The 21,390-nt window shown below is 32.7% G+C and overlaps 2 protein-coding genes across 3 annotated transcripts; one reads left to right on the top strand and one right to left on the bottom strand.

Annotated features, from left to right (window-relative positions):
• Positions 1–6,393: 6,393 nt before the first annotated feature.
• Positions 6,394–7,575, top strand: LOC116015765 (F-box/kelch-repeat protein At3g23880-like). Its single transcript, XM_031255937.1, has one exon. The coding sequence runs from the start codon at positions 6,394–6,396 to the stop codon at positions 7,573–7,575; it is 1,182 nt and encodes a 393-aa protein (XP_031111797.1).
• Positions 7,576–16,493: 8,918 nt separating this feature from the next.
• On the bottom strand, positions 16,494–19,207 carry LOC116015511 (transcription factor bHLH167-like). Of its 2 annotated transcripts, none has more exons than XM_031255603.1 (3): positions 19,021–19,207; positions 17,926–18,222; positions 16,494–17,090 (listed from the first exon to the last, which is right to left on the bottom strand). In XM_031255603.1, exons 1-3 carry the CDS (start codon positions 19,138–19,140, stop codon positions 16,995–16,997), a joined length of 513 nt encoding a protein of 170 aa, XP_031111463.1. In that variant the 5' UTR covers positions 19,141–19,207; the 3' UTR covers positions 16,494–16,994. The 2 variants fall into 2 exon arrangements, with proteins under 2 accessions (XP_031111463.1, XP_031111464.1); XM_031255604.1 differs by having other exon boundaries at positions 16,494–17,394; positions 19,021–19,206.
• Positions 19,208–21,390: the final 2,183 nt, after the last annotated feature.

Genomic DNA, 21,390 nt, shown 5'->3' with positions numbered 1-21,390 from the left:
AGAAAATTGTCTTTTAATTTTTTATTTGGCTAAAAGTTATGAAATTATATATTATTTTTTTTTGGTTAATTTTCTTGAAAATAAATATATTATTTGTTATAACTAATAATAATAATAATAATAATAATAATAATAATAATAATAATTACGAGTAGTGTTGGTGGTGGTGCTGGTTTGTGATGCGGTGAACCGCTGATGGTAATAATAATTCAAAAATTAGCCTTCAAATTAATTAAAGAGGAGAGGAAAGAGAGACTAGAAAATAAAAAATTCAAAAAAAGCCTTTCGACTAAAAATTTAGACTTTTCTGTCAAATTGGACTTTTTTGTTGACCTAAACAGTTTTCCTTTGACTCTATTTCGTTAGAATACTGGCTGTTTTCTATTTTCTAATTTTTCAGATTTCATTCTCTATTTCCATTCTCTGTTATCTCTTCAGAAAACTTGTTTACTAACATTTATTTTTTTAAATTAACGCTATAAAATTAACACAAGTTTAATTTCGAGTGATTTTTAAACCTTATATTTAAAATACTTCAAAATATATTTGATTTAAATAAAATAAATATATTTTTTACTTTTATGTTCAATATATGTAAGAATTTTACATTTGATATCCGAATCAAATTGTTTTTTTTTACAATGTAGTATCTGTTCATAGCTACTTTCTCAACCAAATGTAATATCTGTTCATAGCTATTTTCTCAACCAAATGAAGCACAAAGAGCCAATAACGCCCCCACCGAGGCTCAAACCCACCATTCCCATGTGGGGTACAACCGGGTGCCACTAGATCTCAAGGTCTTTGGCAATTTACCAGACTTTAGTTTGAAAGAATAATATAATGTAGAATGAATTGCCTGTATGTGTTAGGTCATCATATTATTGTAGCAATAGCCATCTATGCTTAGCAACAAAATTTATGCATGGCTGACTGGCTGTATGCTCATCATATGTGTTAGGAAAAAGAAAAGAAATAAAATTGGATTGACCATTATATAATAAGGTGTAGTTTTTATCACTGTCTATATCAAATTTAATAAAGAGTTTGGCAATCAACAGATAGCGGATATCGTCAATAGTTTTGACCGACAGATTCTATTAATGATTTGCAAAAAAAATATTTGGTAAGATTAACAGTTTACGATTAGCGGTTAATTAAAAGTAAAAAAAAATTAATAATAATAATAATAATAATAATAATAATAGTAATAATACAAAAAAAAAAAAAAGGAAAAAGTAAAGGGATTGATATCCCACATCATAAGTGGAAGGGAAAGACGGGGTTGTGCTCCTCTTATAGAGGAGCTCAAGGCCACTTCTGTTTCACCCTTGCCCATCTTCAACGCATTTTCAAAGCTTTTAATCGCGGATTGAAGTCGGATTCAACCTCAACCTTGCATCTTCATAGAGACGCTTTTACTTACTCTTTCTTTTATTTCCTCTACAATGTTCTTAATATATATTCATGTAACACCCCCATTTTCGTAACAAAAAATAAGGGTAAAATATTCCCTTAAACACCAATAACAATGCGGAACCTAACGAAATTGGTGGCTAAAAGGAAATTGGTGGCGGAAATAAGTTTTACCGCCACGCTTAGGTATTTCTCCTATACTCAAACTCTAAGGCTAAATAATACATCATTAAATATTATTCAAAGTCCAACTTAATAGAAGTGGAAATAATAATACAACCATAATTTCAATATATCAACTCTTCCAAATATGTCTATTTCTTAGATAGACTAATCCATCATTCACTTGAATCTTTATTCATGTTCACCTGTAGAAAGCATTTAACAAAATGGGGCATATCCCAAAATTAGCATAAGTAAGTTCTACTTCACCCCCATAAAATATAGACTTGGATATTTACATTTTCAAAACCTCATATTCTTTTTCCAAAATCATGTATACTTTGTATAATAATAGCATTGCTTTTACTCAAGCATAGCTTCATAAATATATCATTTTTCGTAATAATATAAGTAAAACAATGGAGAATACTTCAAGTTCAATTTTGCATATATACATTGGTGAATAAATACTCGTATAGATAAATATTGGCGAACAACGACATGTTTTCTCCTTATAGATACATATAGGCGAACAACAACATGTTATCTCTTTATATATATATATATATATATATATATATATATTCTCTAAGATATACACTTTCTCAAAATTATAATTTTTTCAATATGGGTAATTTTCCAACATAATCATTAATCCATTATAAGGATTATTTCTCAAAATATCATAATACATCGTTATATGGATAATTTCTCAATACATAATTTCTCCAGAATAAATATATTCAACAATAATATTCCACTCTAAATATACGGATATATACAACACCAAAAAATATCCAGCCACTACACCAAAAAGGTTATTTAGTGACAGTTAATTTGTTATTTAGAGGCGGTTCAAAACCGCCACTAAACTGTTTAGAGGCGGTTCCCCAACCGTCTAAATAGTGTGTCGCGATCGATTTATAGGCGGTTTTAGACAAGTGTGGGAATTAATGAAAAACTTATTTAGCGGCGGTTTTTAATGCATTTAGCGGCGATTTTGTAACCGCCGCGAATAATCAATTATTTTTGTCTAGAGCGCTAAATTAAGCTTTAGTTTTTAAATTATTTTTTGTAATGAAAGTTTTTGAACTGACATTAAAATTTTTCATATTGTATTTTAATTTTAATTTTTATAATCCTCATCAAATTAATTAATTTTATTTTTTTTGTAAATCTTTACATTCAAATTTGCATTGCAACCACAAAAAAACTCTATATACACATTTAATTGAAAAGAAAATCAATTGTAAGGAATATTTGTCAAATAATATCAAACAATATTCATGTACTGATGTACAACCAACCGTCTACATATTAATTGAACTATATACATAACTGAAAAATATTTTAAATGAAAAATATAAAGCAACAGTAGTTTATTCATCAATATGACGGCTTCATGCAAAAGGAAATTGCCCATTTACATCATCGTTAGACGATGAATATCATTTTCACCCTCGATGAGAATTGATAGTCATGACTTTTCCTTGTAGTATTTTGAACCTTCGAGTACTCAACTAACTGAGGAGCTTGGAGAGCATGGCACTGGTGGTATGTATTGATTGAAAAGCTAATATCTCCATTTTTGCTTTCCTCTGAATAGCTCATACAACCTTCAGCTTGTATACCCTACAACAGATAATATACCATACATTTCCTGTTCAAGTAACACAATGAATTTTGATAGGATTACATAATAGATGAAAATCATGAAATGTCTTTCCACAAATACACGAAGCTAGGCATTAAAAAAAAAAAGAAAGAAAAAAAGAACTACTCCAACAGTATGATTCATCTTATTAAAAGGTAATCTATGAATGCCTACTAAATTCGAACAAACTACTACAACTTGCTTCTCCAGGAGAGTCCCGGCAAACAATGTTAAGATATGTAGCATGAAAGTCTGAAGAAAAGATAAGAATTTACACTAATTGCTCATATACCCCCACTGCAAAACACAAACACAATTGAAACACAACCACTTTGAGTTGTTTTATTACTTATCATAGACCAGCTCAAATAAATGAATATTAATATTTCTACTAATTAGAGTATTATTAGCTAAAGATAACAGCATCATTGGAACACCGTACAAGAAATTAAAATATAAAATCTTCCTGTATGTACAAAGTTCTAAATTATGAGGTTGACATATTATAGAGAACAATTAGGAAAGATAAACACTAAAATTAGGCAGTAAATTAGGCTCTAGCTCTTGTCCTTGTTCTTAAAGTTTTTACCACATTAGTTTATTTACTAATTTTCTGTTGAGAGAATGTCACTATGGGGTCTAATATTAGTCAATGCAGTGGCATTTTACAGCGACAAGGATCAGTACCTCAAATATTTGTATAAGGAATGTCTTATGGATAATTTCTCAATACATAATTTCTCCACGATAATTATATTCCAAAATAATATTTCACTCTAAATATACGGATATATACCGCACCAAAAAATACCAAGCGGCCAAGTATTACACAACACCCGGGTTCGACACGTCGAAACCCATTCTCGATATTTCGAGAATCAACATTCAAAATAATATCATATAAATGTACTTATGATCACTTGGACATTATAATGCACATACTTTGTAAAGCACATAATTTTGATATATATAAATATCATAACATAATCACATCCACACATCATAAAAATATATTTATATAATTTGGAGCAAATATATAATTTTGGTGAATATGAAATCTTACCAATAACCAACTCTTCCACTTCCATCTCTTGCTCAATTCTTCTCCCACACTTCTCTGATTTCTTTCCTCACTTTCTCCTAATTTCTTCACTACTCAAGCCCTCTATTTATAGTTGAAGGGGAGATAAACAAAGTCTTGAAGGGAAGAAGAAAACAAAATTTATTCACAAGCAAGAACTAGAGTGGCTGATTAGAGTGACTCCTTGCCTTCTAATCAGGCCAAAGATGAGTTTCAAAAATGATATTAGGTTGGCCAATTGCCCCTTAATAAAGCCAAAGTCATTTATGAAGAAAAACCCAAGAAACAAGGTGACTGGTAGTAGATTCCGAAATTTATTGGGAAATTTGGGTAAGGTATATTGATATCAATTTCTCAAGATATGTAGTTCAGAAATTAACATAAATAAAAAATTTCATAACAATTCAAGGAGTAGAAGTATTTATTTCGATTTATTTTCTAAAACTGCTGTACAGATAAAATAATTCTGGACAACACACTGCCAAGGGCAAAAATAGAATTTTCTGTGTTTACTCGAAGATATTTTTGACCCAAACTTTTTATGGATATCAAATATTATAAGTTTAAGTTCTCCAATAAAAATTTCAATTAAAAAGGAGTTCGGGAAGTATTTTTACCGAATTAATCTTTCAGACTGCACCAAAAGGATATTCTTGGACAGAAATAGTTAGAAACAATTTTGGTTAAAATAATATTTTGTAACAAAAATATTGACGAAATTTTCGGGGTGTTACAATTCATATGTGCTTTTTTACTTGTTCTTGTTTATGAAGTGTGATTAGTTCGATTTGGGGTTTCAATTAGGGAATAATCCATTTCCTTTTTTTTTTTTAAATCAAGAATAATCCATTTCCTAAGTGCTAGTGATGTAGATCTTGCATAAAGAGGGAGATATCCAATTCTAGGGTTCACTCTTGTGATATCTTGAATTGACCCGACCCAAATCAGGAGCGAACCCACTTATATTTGTACCACAAATAACCACTAAAAATGTCATTTTATACTATTTTTTCCAACATACAATTCCTAAAATATATTCACTCCAAACTCAATTATGTAAACCAAATATACTTTATGGGTTACATACTTCGTATGATTTTTTTTTTCCATTTTCGTTTCCTACATTTCCACTTTGTATACTCCTTACCTTTTCTACAATTAAAACAAATAGACCCAGTTCTCTGAATGGATTTTTTTGTCGGCCTACCCAATTACCTCTAACTCCAGATGTGTAACCCTAACCCTATATATGCTTGTTACCATCCCCCTTCTACCCCCCCCCCCCCAACAAAATCATCTTTGTTAATCCTCAATTTCCATTTCGTATATTTCCGTTATTATACTCATTACCTTTTCAAAATGGAAAACGAAGTAATAGGCCCAGCCCAATTCTCTAAATGGAAATTGTTTTCGTCGGACAACCTAATTTCCTCCCGTTCAAATGGCTAAACCCTAACCCTATATGTACTCTTTACCATTCTGCCTTCTACCCAGACACACATTGTCACCCCCTCTGCACCGAAATCCTCTCTCTCAAGTCTCCTCTCACTTTATTCTTCTCTCTTGCTCTCAATCTCTTTTGACTCTCGTCTATCAATTGAAAAAACAAGGTTTCTAATCATCAATTAGCCCGATCTCTTCTGTCATCTCCTTAGATTGAGAAGGTAATCTCTAATCTCAACCCCTTTGCTAGCTATAATACTTGAAAACACTTTTAGAAGTGTAGATATATGTTGTCCATTTGAACAACCACAAAAAAAAAAAAAAAAAAAAAAATTCTTTGTAAAGAAATTGAAAATGGTAAAACATGGACAAGTTTTTTTTCGTAACATATTTTATTAAATACGTTTTCAATTTTTTCTAAATTTTTGTTACTTAATACACCCAATTTAGAAAAGAAAAAATTTAAATGTTATTTGTTCCCCAATTTGGAAAAGAATTAATGGTGTAAAATAATCATAGAAATTTCCATAATAGGCATAAAGATGGATTAGGTTTTTCACTATAAATAAGAATCATTTCATACACTACTTCAGTCACTCTATCATTTTCTGACAGGCAGCCTATCGCTATTCCCAATATGTCGATGTTATCTCTTGCTTGTAATCGTCAGACAGTAACCAGCCTTCCTCGGAGCCCAATTCCTCATCTACCACAAGACCTCATATTCTCCGACGTTCTACCAAGGCTGCCGGTGAAACCTTTGATGCGCTTCCAATGCGTTTCAAAGGCGTGGCTTGCTATGATCTCTTCGCCGGATTTCGTCAAATCCCACCTGGATTTCCACAAGAATGACGAGGAGGATAAACTAGCCACGTTTTCTGCCACCGATGATGAGGGAGTCCACTTGTCCCTCTTTTCCATCCTGGTCGGGGAGAATCAGTACACTACAGACTGCTCATCACTTAAGGTCCCTGAAGTGGCTCTCAAGTACCTGGGAGCCCACAACGGGCTTCTGTGTTTCCGAGGAATTGACCAAAAAGTCATCCTATGCAACCCTTGTACCAGGAAAATCAAGAAAATCGACGACGCGCCTGCCTGGCCGTCTGTCGGGATGTATGGGTTCGGATACGACCAACAAAACTGTGACTATAAGGTTGTGTACGCTTGTCGTACGGAGACCTTCAACGACTATGATGTTTTGGTTTATAGTTTCAGGTCGGGTGCCTGGGTAAACACCCCACAAGGGCTTAGCGCCGGGATTGTTTTCCCCAACATTGGCATCCACGTGAATGGAACGCTAAACTGGTCTAGCAGCACAATGGTAGCTCATAACGATTGGGAATCGAATATTGTGCGTTTCAATCTGACAACAAATACCGCCACCATTCTGTCGGGGCCAGAGCCTGAAAGGTGCGGAAACATTTCCATATGTGAGTTGAGGGGGTTTCTTCTGGCGTCTTTCTTTCACATAGAGAAGGTGAGTGTTTGGCAGATGAGAGAATTTGGGGTGGAAAAATCATGGACAAAATTGGCTTGTGTCCAACAGTTATTCCCTCAGACACCACGTAGGACGGCTACGCTTAATCCCGTAGTTGTGGTGATATGTAACGGCGTTTCTCTTGTGTATGTAATGAATAACACAAGTCTCATCATGAAAGTGGGGGAACACTTGAGGGTTTACACAGCTGAAGAGGGTAAAAGAAAAATTGAAGTGTGCCGCCCAGGCAACAGGGATTTTAAGGCTTTTCTCTTTCGCGAGACGCTGGCGCCGCCGCCGTGTTTTGATCTTTCCGATGATGGAGACCAAGAAAACCAGTAGCGAGAGTCCTAGGTTGAGCATCATGTCCTGTAGGGAGAGGAGTGAGGTTTTAATTTGCTATCTATCTATCTGTCTTGTTGGTTTTGAATGAATTGAAGCTGTTTGTGTTAGGTCATCATATTATTGTAGCAATAGCCATCTATGCTTAGCAACAAAATTTATGCATGGCTGTATGCTCATTATACATGTTAGGAAAAAAAATAATAAATAAAATTGGAATGACCATTATATAATACATATGGATCGGGGTAGTTTTTACTTTTTATCACTGTCTATATCAAATTTAATAAAGAGTTTGGCAATCAATAGATAGCGGATCGGATAGCATCAATAGTTTTGACAAGGGGATTGTATTAACGCTTTGTAAAAAGATGTTTGATAAGATTAACTGTTTACTATTACGGTTAACAAATAAAAAGACATTAATAATAATAATAATAATAATAATAATAATAATAATAATAATAATAATGATGATGATGATGATATGAAGCAAATTTCATATATTCATGACCATAATACTCTTTATAACCCATAAAGTTACTTCCAAAGGGGGAAAGGCCAAGGTCGCCAAAAAAATTATTTATTAAAACTGAAATTGAAGACATATAATCATGTCGAGCAGAGAAAAAATAACTTCTATACACTAATATAAGGAATTCGAACTAACCTTTCCATTACAACTATAAAAAAACATAGGCCAATAATGAAGGCCTAAATGAAAAATGGCCCTAAAACTCGATCACAAGAGTCTTAGACAACGAAATGAATAAGGGAAAAAATTAAACTAATGGAAACTAATAGCACCGGCTATAGTTGTTATGCCGTGGACCCAGGTCCACCTTGCAAGGTGGACCTGGGTCCAATACGACGCCGTTTCACAATTTTTTTTTTTTAAAAAGAAAAAATTAACGGTGTTAACGGCTCCTCATCGCAACAGAACACAAACTTTACATTCACAGACCCTATACTCCATATTAACGGCTATATGTTTAGTAATTTTTTTTCTAAAAGAAATAGTGAAACTGCGTCGTATTGAACCCAGGTCCACCTTGCAAGGTGGACCTGGGTCCACGGCATAATTTGCCCACCGGCTAGCCCCCAGGTGCCCTAATTAAGTAAACTTGAACGCACTTGTGTCCCAAAAGAAAGACATGCACACCATTTAAGCTGAGTCAGTCCAAAGGCTACTTGGTGTCTTGGCATAGTCATCATTCAACGAAGAAATACAATTCAAGGTCAAATTGATATGATGCATTCTAGTGGTATCTATTCCAATTCTAGGTGTAAATGCCTATTCAACAGAAAATTAAGAAAAAAAATTAGCATTTTCATCAACAAACTCATAATCAAGAACAACTAAAGATAAATCAACGATGCAACTTGCCAAAACATGCATGATCGAACGCACACGGGTAACTGATCAGTTAGTTTTTGGGCGGTAGATTGTGGGTAAGAATACAAGATTGGACTCAGCCATCCGCAGTGCGGGAGTTACACTCAATGGGCAAATTATATCATGGACCAAAGTTCACCTTGCATGATGAACATTGAGATTATGTGTATACATTTAACATATTATGTTCCTGTAGTTAATGAATTATGTTTATACAAGCGCATCATATGTAAAATCTCAGTCACATAATTTGTTAACTACAAACACATAATATGTTAACTAAAAGCACATATTATATTGATTGCAAACACATTATATGTTAACTACATATTATGTGCCTGCATATAATATATTATGTGCATGTAGTTAATAAATTATTTGCCTTCGATTTATTTACAGGCGCAAAATTTATTAACTAAAGGCACATAATATGTTAACTATGAACACATAAATTTTTTACTAAGGTCTACAATGTAAGGTGAAGCTTGGTCCATGGTATATAAAAATTGACACCCAATGTGGTGGCTCCTGTTAGAAATAATTATTTCCTAACATTGATTTATATAATAAAGGTTGTAATTTCGTAAGTGACTCACAGTGATGATTAGTGATGTATAAAGGCGGAATTATTGGGTGAAATTTCCAAAACGACATCGCTTGAGCGAAATAACCCTAAAATTTTCAAATTTCATATGTTTTTAGGTTAATATTTAATACTTTACTATTAACTATTAAAGGATTAAATAGTTTATAATTATCAAATCTTAAAAAAATAAAATATTTTCAACAAATTTTTTAAAAAATAAAAAATAAAATAAAAATAAAAATACATGGGCGTTTAGGCAGCGATTAACCGCCGCGTAGCACCCCCGAGCGCCTAGCATTTTTTCAACCATGCTATGAGTACGTTTATTCCATCATTTGGTAAATTTATATATTCTTGAAAATACTATTCTCAAGAATTTGTTATCCTTGAATAAATATCTATTATTATATAGGATATTTCAATAATTTAAATGCTTACGTGATTTCTATTTCTAAAACGAACATAAAACTAAATACAATTCCTAAAATATATTCATTCCAAGAACCAAATAATAAAATATAATTCATATTCTATATCTTGCTTTTCGATTCCCTATTGAATATAATATTATTCTTTTTCCATTTCTGTTTCCTACATTTCCATTTTGTATACTCCTTACCTTTTCTACAATTAAAACAAATAGACCCAGTTCTTTGACCGGAATTTTTTTTGTCGACCCACCCAATTTCCTATAATTCCAAATGTGTAACCCTAACCCTTTATATGCTTGTTACCACATCCCCCTTCTACCCTCCCCACTCTCTCTCTCTCTAAGCAACAAAATCCTCTTTGTTAATTGTCGATTTCTATTTCATATATTTCCATTATTATACTCATTACCTTTTCAAAATGGAAAAAGAAATTATTAGGCCCAGCCCAATTCTCTAAGCGGAAATTGTTTTCGTCGGCCAACCTAATTTCCTCCAGTCCAAATGTCAAACCCTAACCCTTTATATGATCTTTACCATTATTTCCCCTTCTACCTACACACACTCTCTCTCCCTTTCCGCACCGAAATCCTCTCTCTCAAGTCTCCTCTCACTTTATTCTTCTCTCTCACTCTCAATCTGTTTTGACTCTTGTCTCTCGACTGGAAAACAAGGTTTCTATACATCTATCAGCCCAATATCTTCAGTCGTCAACAAAACTCCTTAGATTGAGAAGGTAGTCTCTAGGATAGTCTCAACCCCTTTGCTATCCTAGCTATAACCAATTTTTTTTAGAAGTGTAGATGTATCATGTATGTTGTCCATTTAAACAACCACCAAAATAAGAATTATTTTCTTTGTAAAGAAATTGAAATTGGGAAAACATGGACAAGTTTTTTTCGAAATATATTTTATTAAATACATTTTCTATTTTTTAAAAAAAATTTGTTACTTAATACACCCACATTTACAAACTTGTCAACAATTAAAAGTGAGAAAGAGATTAAAAAAAACTACCAAACTTCAAATAGCTTTTGGGCGATTTTGATACAATTCTCTATCTCTCTCTCTCTATCTCTATATATCTCTCTATATATATACCTCTAAAAAATTTTCAAGTTTTCGTTTTCATTTGAAAGGTATTAAATGTGTTACATCTATTTATTTATCAATTTATAAAATATGAAATTAATTGACACTGAATTTTTTTCTTCATAAAGCAATAAAAATGTAGTGACAATTGATAAAATTATCAACTAATATTGTAACAATGTAGGTTGTTATGGCCTTGTGGTTAGGTAGATGGGATTAAGTTAGAAATAATAGTAAAACAATTAAAAGAAATATGAATGCAATAACTGCATATGTAGTAATGGGTAAGTAGACAGTTGGGGTGCATTATAGTTGGGTGTGGATTAAATAGTAGGTGGTAGTAGGAATAAATAAATAGGTCATGGTGCGTAAAAACAATATGATTATATTAGAGGAATAAATAAATAAATAAATAGGAAATAGTGATGGTTGGGGTAGGTAAGTGGTGGTTGATGGATAGGTAAGTGGGTGAAGGTGACAATATAAAATAAGTGATGTGAATATATGTAAGTAAGTAGTGATAATGGTGATTATAAATGATGGTAATGGAAATAGTTGTGGTGGCATTGATGTGTATGTAGGTAGTGATGAGCATGTTGCCAGTAGAGGGGTAGTAAGTAGAGATAGAGGCAAATATATACTATACGTGTGGATGATTTCATTTTTTAAAATTCTTAATTATTAGCAGTAAATTAAAAATTAAATATTCATTTATTCTTATTGATAATTAGTTAAAAAGTAAATAAATTAATTCTATATATATATATAACAAGTTTTGGTAAATTTCATGGGAAACCGAGGACATTAAATGATAGATTTTTTAGTTCTGATATATTTGTGAGATTTTAAATTTAAACCTAAGATATTTATGGATACAACTTTTTGATTTTCAACCAGGGCGCGACTCCTCGAATATGGTAAAAGCTTGATAATTACATACGCGATTATTAAATAACCCTAGAGCTACCAATATAAAGAGAAGAGACGTTATCAAACTGGTGATCTACAAGCAAAGCAACATATACAATTTCAGGAACACCATGGCTCCAATGTATATTTATGTTCAAGAGCTGAGGAAGAACCACACTTCAGTTGCAATGAGATTGCGGGCAGTGCGAACCACAATGTTTTGCAGTGTAGAGGAAGTGAACACATTAAATCAAGAGAGTGTGTTTTACCTGACGAAGAGGTAATATTTAATTTTTTAAATAACATTCTGGAAAACACATTTTAATATTCATAAAATATTGAGTTAATATACTATTTTTTTATTCGTAGGGATCCTATATTCATATGCATATTACATGAAAGAATGTTTCTACTGTTAATAATTATGTCGAAGGCAATGTGTACTGTATAAAAAATTTTCTGGTAGTTGCTCATTTCTATCTCTATAAGACATGCCCTGGGGATTACATGTTGAAATTCTACAGTGAAACATTGGTTAAAGACTATAAGGGATGTGATTTTCCAAGAAATATGTTTCGACTACATCCTTTTAAATGTTTGAAGACAGTTGATGCAAATGTTTTGGTTGGTATGTTCTATACTTAATTTATTTTCATGCATTTTGAATTGATACTACTGACCTAAATGATTAATTTTTTTTGCTCAGATGTCATTGACCGTGTAGTTAAAATATACTCTCCATTGGACAAGATGATATCTAGGAGACCTTCTAGGTTGATAGATTTTCTGATTGAAGATTTGAAGTGAGGAGTAAAAAATGATTTTTTAACAGATTTCAAATATGCATCCTACTTTAAAATTTTTTTTGTAGAGGCAATCAAGTTAATTGCACTGTCTGGGATGACCATGTGGACAAAGTAATGCTTTTTTTTTTTTGAAGTGATTTGTTAGAGCCAGTGGTAGTTCTAATTCAAATGCATAGGGTGAAGTTGGTCGAAAAGTGTAAGTAAACTATTTTTTGTATTGTTTTTAAATAAAAATGTATCTCTATAAGGTATAAGAGTTTACCTTTAAAATAATTGGTTCAATATTAAGAGATCTCTACGAAAGGCTTTAATGATCATAGAGATCATACAGTACACTCTTTTGTACAATTTGGATGTTTTTTCTTTTTTTATAGTTGCACACATATATTATTTTGAGAAAATCCCTTAAGGTACCAAGAATAAACGTTTGGTTTGTTCATAAAGGACTTAAGTAGGGGAATAGTTAAAATGTAGTGATGCATAGAATATATTACTCTTTCAAATAGAGGAGATGTCACTATTATATATGGTTCATGTATTTTATTCTTTGATGAGAGTTGTGCTAGTACTCGCACCAACTAGAGAATGTATGATTTTCCTGTATAATATATATTATATATTATGGGCGTTAATTATGTGGTGCAAGTGGACTGGATCCATTAACTAGTTGGTTGGACTGGAAATCTATGGTTAGTTTGCATTCCACCAATCGTCATATCATGGATCAGGGTCCACAATATAAATTGTCGTATTCCATCACTATACCTCTATAAAGCCTGTATTGATGAGATACAGGATATACATTATAGTGCTCAGAATAATACCAATGCAACATCTAAGGTTCTGAGTCAAGTATGTGACAAAACGGCTAACACTCTGCAAATCTACTGTTGAAAAGGCAATACAACAAGATCCATAAACACGGTTTCCACTTCCGCTACACGAAGTTAGATTTTTCATAGATTCTATTCAGTATCGTTAGACTATATTTAGATCTAACATTTGTAACAATATATTATTAAATCCTCCGTATAGGAGAATAGTGAAGTATGAAATTTCTAAACTACTACTCCGATTCATATAAAAATTTCTTTCTGTACTCATTTTATTTACTACTTGCATATCGTCCATACCTACATAAAAACACTAATGCATTTCAAACTCGTCCTAAACACTTTGGGAAGTTAAAAACTTCTGCCAATCACATTGTTTACATTTTAAATTAAAAATTTTATAAAAATATACCCAATCGGCCAATCCCCTATTCCCCTCTACACATTTACTAATCACTGGGACCAACAGACTAATTATTTGTATAGCATAATTGCATTTTTTTTTTTTTTTGTTTTTGGAACGTGTCAATTAAACTACGGCTAAAATTGTTTGATTGGTGAGGTGACAACTGACCAAATTGTCAAGGTACAATAATGTTTTTTTTGGTGAAATTCGAGGTTCAAGGTATAATGTTTACTCCGATCCATCGCTTTCTTTGATTGGAAAAACACATTATTGTAAATGACATTTCAAGTTTGCCTCAAATTCCGGGTCTTAGTTTGCCTCTCAAATAAAAGCTTTTAGAGTACCTTTTATTAGTACAATTCCTTTTTGCGTACTAAAATATGGAATAAGAAGTACTCCGTAGTTTTTATCACGTCTACCCAATTGATACAATTGTTATACCATGGTTCATGGTTAAGTTGAGTCTTAGTCCATGATATAATTTGTCAATTTATGTCTTAATTTTTCTTTTTAGATATGCTAGATTTTAGCAAGCTCAAATGTTCAAATTGATATTTTAATTTTCTTGTTTATTAGGTCACAAGATCAGACTAATCTCCATTCGCATCAGACTGGACCAAAGAGAGTTTTGAACTTTCGACCTTTCTTAAGGAATGAGAAGGCACGATAACCCACCACAACTAAGCTGGTTACTAAAATTAATCTTATAAAAATAAAAATGTTCAATAAGACTCACAAACTGTCAAGTCAAATATATATTAATAATATGAAATTTTGCATGATTCAATTAATTATTGAGTTGTTCAAGTTCATGTTATTAATTTGATATTAATCAAATAAAATGTTAATATTCGTCGAAACTTCAAAGGATCTAAAAGGAAACTTGTTGCTTGAAGTCAACATCTAGCTTAATGACACATAAGTGCACGTGTAAGATCAGATCATGATTCATGCCCAATTATTTTGTCTGACTAATTAATGTTAATAATGTACAGTACATGCATCCCATCGTTACACCATGGATCAGGGTTCACGGTGACTCCTAATATATTTCATGTGTATGTATTTTGTGTTGTAACTTTTTTGTGTCTTTCGTTATAAAATTTTGTATCTTAAGAATATGAATTTCGTACCTGAGCGCAAATAAGTAATTGTATAACACATAACATATTCTGTGTAATATGTTATGAATTTGTGTCTTGTATTGTGAAATTATATCCCTATAAACATAAGCTATGTACATAATCAAATTTGAAATAAGTAAATATATGATATGTGTATACGTCTTGTATTGTATTTTTTTCTGTCTTGCGTTATGAAATTCTGTATTCAAAGAGTATGAAATTTATACCTAGAACAAATTAATAAACACACAACATAAAAAAAATTTAGAAATTAAAATGGCGCCGTTTCAATTCAGGGTTCACAATATTATGTGATCCGTGATCCATGGTATAAATTGTCGTTCACGATGGATTTGTATTTAGGGATAATTAAATATTCTCTCTCTCTCACTTTTAAATGAGAAAACGGCCAACGGCCGCAATACGCAAGCCGCAAAACAAGAATTTAAAAAGTCGAAAATGAAACATTATTTAGCATGTACATGTCCTAAAAAAAATGTTAGATGCCGTTAGCCACCTCAGTACTATTAGTAGGTATATGTCGTACACTAGAATATAATCCATTTTACATTCATGAACTTTGATCCAAAACACATTCAGAGTATGTGCATATCGTTAATATTATATATTAATTTTAATTAATAAGTTATGTGCCTATTATCATTAATATATTATGTACTTACAATTAATTAAACTATGTACCAATTACAATTAATAACATATTATGTACATATAGTTAACGTATCATTTGCATCAAATTAATAAATTGTATATGCAGAGTGAAGCCGCTTAGCTCAATAGTTCAAGAGTTACCCTAGAAATTTTGCTCCAGTGGTACGGTGGGGTTTAATTCTCATCTTGAAGACACGGGGTCACTAGGAGGCCCAAAGCCTAATCCCGATTCAAAAATTTCACATTTAAATTTTCTTTTTTACAAATAAAATTAATATATAAGACATATATAATTAAAAGCTCTAATTAAAACATTTTAAATGATATATACACACACACACACACACATATATATATATATTGATATTTTTAATCTATTAAATAAATATATCTGTATATAAAATCATCACTTTACGTAAACAAATTTTGATTCATAAAAGTCACTAGTGTAAGTTCATATATCTAAGTTTTTTTGGTATACTTACTACGACATTATTTTACGTATTCAAGTCCACCATACAAAATGAATCTTGGTTTACGATATAATTTGCGGTTAGAATTGAAGGAAATGTAGTTATAAAAAAAATTTAATTGAAGATTTATTTACATATTATATACACACTACAAAAATGACAATGGATTGTTAGAATTAAATAGTCATCATAATCCAATAAACAGAAATCTATACTATTAATAAACACAAAATCCACCATTTTGACTTCCAGTCCAATAATATTAGTACAGTTCCACTGAGACTCAATCCCATAACCTCTCATATGAGAGAGTCACTACATGCCATCTGAGTACAAGGTACTTGACAAATTTTTCTTTTTTTAGTACTACTAACTGTATTAGAATGTAGTATTTGTTCATACATATGTACTTTCTCAACATATTGAAACACAAAGAGTCAATGCTCCATTGGGATTCAAACCTGTGACCAGTCAACAATTTTTTTTATACATTTGTGAATTAGAACACCTTCCTTGTACAAAACTTTTTCCAAGGTTGATTCAACCTTGCTAGCTTTTTGTCTTGAGAGACTAGCCTTTGGGATCTTGATAGGTGTTGAGTGGAGATAAGTTGAATAAGGATCTTAGAAACCCTTCCTTCTTATGGTTAAACGACCATTCCGATTCACCTTCCTTCCGGATCTTCCTTTAAACTCTACATACTTCGTTCTAGTCCTTTCTTTCCCACTTGGCTTCCTTGAGATACTATCGGGTAGCTAGAAGATGAAGTTTGTAGCGCACAAGGATGTTCCTAAGTGAAAGCAAATTATTTACAAGGATTGAATTTTTGGAAATCCTATATCCTTAATACATCCTATTAGCATCATCACAATCTGTAAACAATTATTATCACAATCTGTAAACAATTATTCCTAACAAATAAAATTTGGATGTTTTAAAGTTCCCAACTTATACATTACTAGCATCATTAAAATCTAAAGAACCCACGAAGGCACATGACGACCTTATAATTGATATCATTATATGCTAGAAATAAAGTTCTTCAAGCGTTGTTGAACTCTATTAATATCCATTCCAAGTCTAGGTGAAAATGCCTATCCAACAAAAAATCAAGAAAAAAACAATTAATGTTGTCATCATGAAACACATATAAAGAACAACTAAAGATAAATGAAACATGCAAGCAACCAAAACATGCATGATGGACTTATGAGCAATTAATACCAACAAAGAAAAATTGTAATTTATACCCCTCACAAATATGTCAATTATCAATGTCACCCATGAATTACTAGTGTAGTAAATTTTGCCACTCAATTTTTAAAAAGTGACATATATTGCCTCTCTCCTAATGTGAAGAAGCAAAAGCATTGTTGTCGACGGGAGGAGAACAAACGAAGAAAGAAAAATAGAGGAAAAAAAATGATGTCTTCGAACAGAAAAAACGACGGGTAATCACATTTACATCACTAATAATTTAGGGGAGGGCAATATATATCACGGTTTGAAAATTGAGGGAACATTTACCCCACTAATAATTCAGGAGTCATTGATAATTGACATATTTGTGAAGGGTTAAATTACAATTTCCCTAAAAATAATAAATTCCTGTTAGTTTGTTATACCTTGCAAAGAATTGTATGGTAAATCTTGAGACCCACAGTGGAGTTGTAAGCACTCACAACTTCAGCGCCTTCTTCTTTGAGAATACAAAACACTTTGTGCATCTTCAGCTTCTTGTTCTCCGACCCACACACTATATTTATCTCCAAACTTTCACCTCTCTCACTTTCATTCACGCCTATTATTACGATTGGTAATTGTAGACTATCCTTTCTTGCTTTCAGCTCATTGACGTTTTCCTCTAGTTGTTTAATGAAGTTAGTGGCTTCACCCAACAAATCCGAGGCCGGCGATTTTTCCTGTACGTCGTCAAGAAACCATTAATTTAACCTCATTATTTATGCATACAGAGAGATAGAAAGGTTACAAAGTATTGGGAATTGAATCTACCACTACGCCATCCTTATACCACCAACTCCCAGCACCTTGCTGGGACTGTGATCTGTCTCAGATATCATTTGTTAGAAAAAACTGTAACTTATAGGAAAGTCACAACTTTATTTCTCATACCATCACATTTTTAAAAGACAGGGTGTTGACTTGACCCTTCATCAATCACCGTTGAATGATTCTTAGCCACCGAATGTTGGACTTATCCTTTTTCCGGCCTCCGCCCAACAAAGTCATAATCCAGGAGTAATGAAGAAAAATCTAAGTCATGTAGCATCAGTTGGGCTGTGCTTTTAAGTTATACAATTCAAACTCCTCTTCTAGTGCAAGCCTAAATCCTTTTTCAATGTGAAACAAAGACTCATTCAAAGCCTTCCCCAACTCCATTTTCTCAACTCTAATGGGTAAATTCTCATTCATTTATATCTATTTTGTACACGTATAATATATCAAACTAAACCTTTCATTCGGGAGCACCCGAATCCAGTTTATTAATATGAACCAAAATAAAAGTCTACGTGCACTGAAAAATTATGGTCACTTTAAATGTCAAAAATAACAATTTTTTTCCAAAGACGCGTCATGTGAAACACCATCTTCCCTCTTCACATAACGTGTGTGCTCCTAACATAAAATTAAAACTGCTCATATGACACACAGGAATGAATATAATGGAAGGATCTGATCGAGTAAGTAATAAATTATACCAGAGTGTTTTCACGAGAGACGAGAGAGGCGAGGCGACGGTAAAGATCTCTCATTTGCTGCCGACGATTTTTCTCCGTCAAACGCCGGCCAGGTCCCGGTGAGCTGCTGGTGGGCTTCATGTTTTATTTGGGCTAATTAACAACGTAACCCTTATTTTGTAAGGGAATTATATTATTATAATTATAATATAATATTGAATGCATGGGCAATGGGCTGTACTGTGGGCATGACTGCCTATATATAGGCATAAAATCTGTATCGACGTCAACCATACAGATTACAGGATACATTGCACGAGAAATATGTCGTTTTCATAAATTAAAAAAGTCTAAAGAAAAGAGTTATTGACTTGCACATAACGTCTGCTGACTGCATGCTGTGGTGTAGGATCCCAGTCATCCGGTTTTTCTATTTTGGATTCACACCACTGTATGATTCTTTTGTATGATGCATACTAGTTTTTCACGCGCATTGTGCACATAAAATAATGTCTAATATTTATTTTTAAATAAGTATTTTAATGTATATCTATGTAAAATTATATACGAGATATTCATATATAGGTCATCTTCTTTTTTATTGGTAGTGTGTCATATGTAATTAGGTTACTTGTGGTAACATACAGGGCAACACATGCTTGCCTTGTTGTATATATGACTGAGACGATCTTAGTTGTACTATGAACTTTTGATCTTGCAAGTGTCTGTTGCTATTTGATAGTGGTAGTTTTTCCCCTATATGTTTCTTGTGTCGTAGATTCTAATGTCAATTAAACAAAATCGTACGAAGTAATATTTATTATATTTGTAGAAAGTTCATGAATAGCACATCGTTTTCTGGTTCTATAACTTGTTTTTTACTTGATAGAAACAACATTGACTCTACAAATAGTCCAAATACTAATGTCGCAATGTGTCCAGTTTCATCAATAATTTTCATATCCATTTCATCAATAACTTCAGGTTCTTAGCTTGTTGTCCGATCTACAAATTAAACTACATTTATCTCCAATAATGTTTAACCACCTGTCTCGCTTTCATTCACTGAAATTAGAATTGGGGTGTGTTTGGTTGGTGGGTTTAGGCATAATGAATAAGTATAAAAGTGATTGCTAGTGTTTGGTTAGGCATAAGGAATGTGTATAAAAGTGATTGCTAGTGTTTGGTTGATAGGTTTTGTGAATGCTACAATGAGTTTCTCATTAATTAGAAAACTTATACCTTTATTAAATAAGGGTTTCATTTCCTTCCTCCATTCTTCCCCAACTATTAATAATCATTCTATTCCACCCAACTACCAAACAATTAAGCTAAATACTTTCACCAAAACTCATTACCATTGCTAAGTATTTGATACCCATCCCGATTCCGATTTCTATGTGCGAACCAAACGCCCCTTGGTTGTTGTAGTTTATCCATTCTTGCGTTCACATTAACGTTAGTTTCTTTCTAGTTACATTGTTTGATCTAGTTAGTAGCTTGACCGAACAATAATGAATGAAAAGATGGGAATACCGAGTACGTTATTATAACACCATAAAGTATTGATTAGAGACGAGAAAGGCGAGCCGACGACGATAAAGACGTTTGTTTTGCCGCCACCGATAGATGTTCCTTAGCTCCGTCAAATGTCGGTCAGGAAAATGACTCATGTCTGTTGACTGCTGTATGTGGTGTAGCGCAAATTATACCATGACCACAATGCATTATGAACCATGATCATGGCTGAAACTGCAGTTGTGTTAAACGGATAGTGCAGTTGTGTTGAAAGAAAACTGCAGTTGCGCGAAACAGAGACCGTTCATCTGTTCAACACAACTGCAATATCCTTTCAACACAACTGCAGTATCCGTTCAACATAATTGCAGTTCCAGACGGATGACACGGCCTCTGTTCCGCGCATCTGCAGTTCCCTTTCAACACAACTGCAGTATCAGTTCAACACAATTACAGTATCAGTCATGATCCATGATCCATGGTATGACTGGTGGTGGTGTAGGATCCCAATCATCCAGCAGCTTCCTTGCTATCGCATATATGTATGCACGTTTTTTTTATTTTTTGGATTCACACCACTTCAATCGTTTATATGTTTCTTTAGAGCAAACTCATCCGTATTGATTTTTTTTCGTTAAGTTTTTGGAAGTCTTGTAATCCGATAAAGGGAGGGAGAAAAAAAATATAGAAATGAAAAGTCAATAAAAACAAATTAAGTTCTTGGTATGCGCCATCTAGTGCGTGCAGTACATGCGCCTAGCAAGTACGACTAAAACACCTACGGAGTGAATGGCTTTTGTTTTGTGTGGGTCCGGCAAAAAAACTTATATTGGTAAGAGCATCTTTATCAGTTGCGACTTTTTGGTGATTTTT

Source organism: Ipomoea triloba, chromosome 4, assembly GCF_003576645.1.
Source record: "Ipomoea triloba cultivar NCNSP0323 chromosome 4, ASM357664v1".
In the NCBI taxonomy this organism is placed as follows: domain Eukaryota; kingdom Viridiplantae; phylum Streptophyta; class Magnoliopsida; order Solanales; family Convolvulaceae; genus Ipomoea; species Ipomoea triloba.
Note: the sequence above shows the minus strand (reverse complement) of the source record. Positions and strands in the feature narration are given on the sequence as shown.

Excerpts from the sequence above, each read along its gene's own strand:
- LOC116015765 (XM_031255937.1), top strand. The coding sequence starts at position 6,394 with ATGTCGATGTTATCTCTTGCTTGTAATCGTCAGACAGTAACCAGCCTT.
- LOC116015511 (XM_031255603.1), bottom strand. The coding sequence starts at position 19,140 with ATGAAGCCCACCAGCAGCTCACCGGGACCTGGCCGGCGTTTGACGGAG. Across the intron at positions 18,223-19,020 it reads TCTCTCGTGAAAACACTCTG|GAAAAATCGCCGGCCTCGGA; the intron begins GTATAATTTATT and ends GACGACGTACAG. Across the intron at positions 17,091-17,925 it reads ACCATACAATTCTTTGCAAG|GAACATCCTTGTGCGCTACA; the intron begins GTATAACAAACT and ends GCTTTCACTTAG.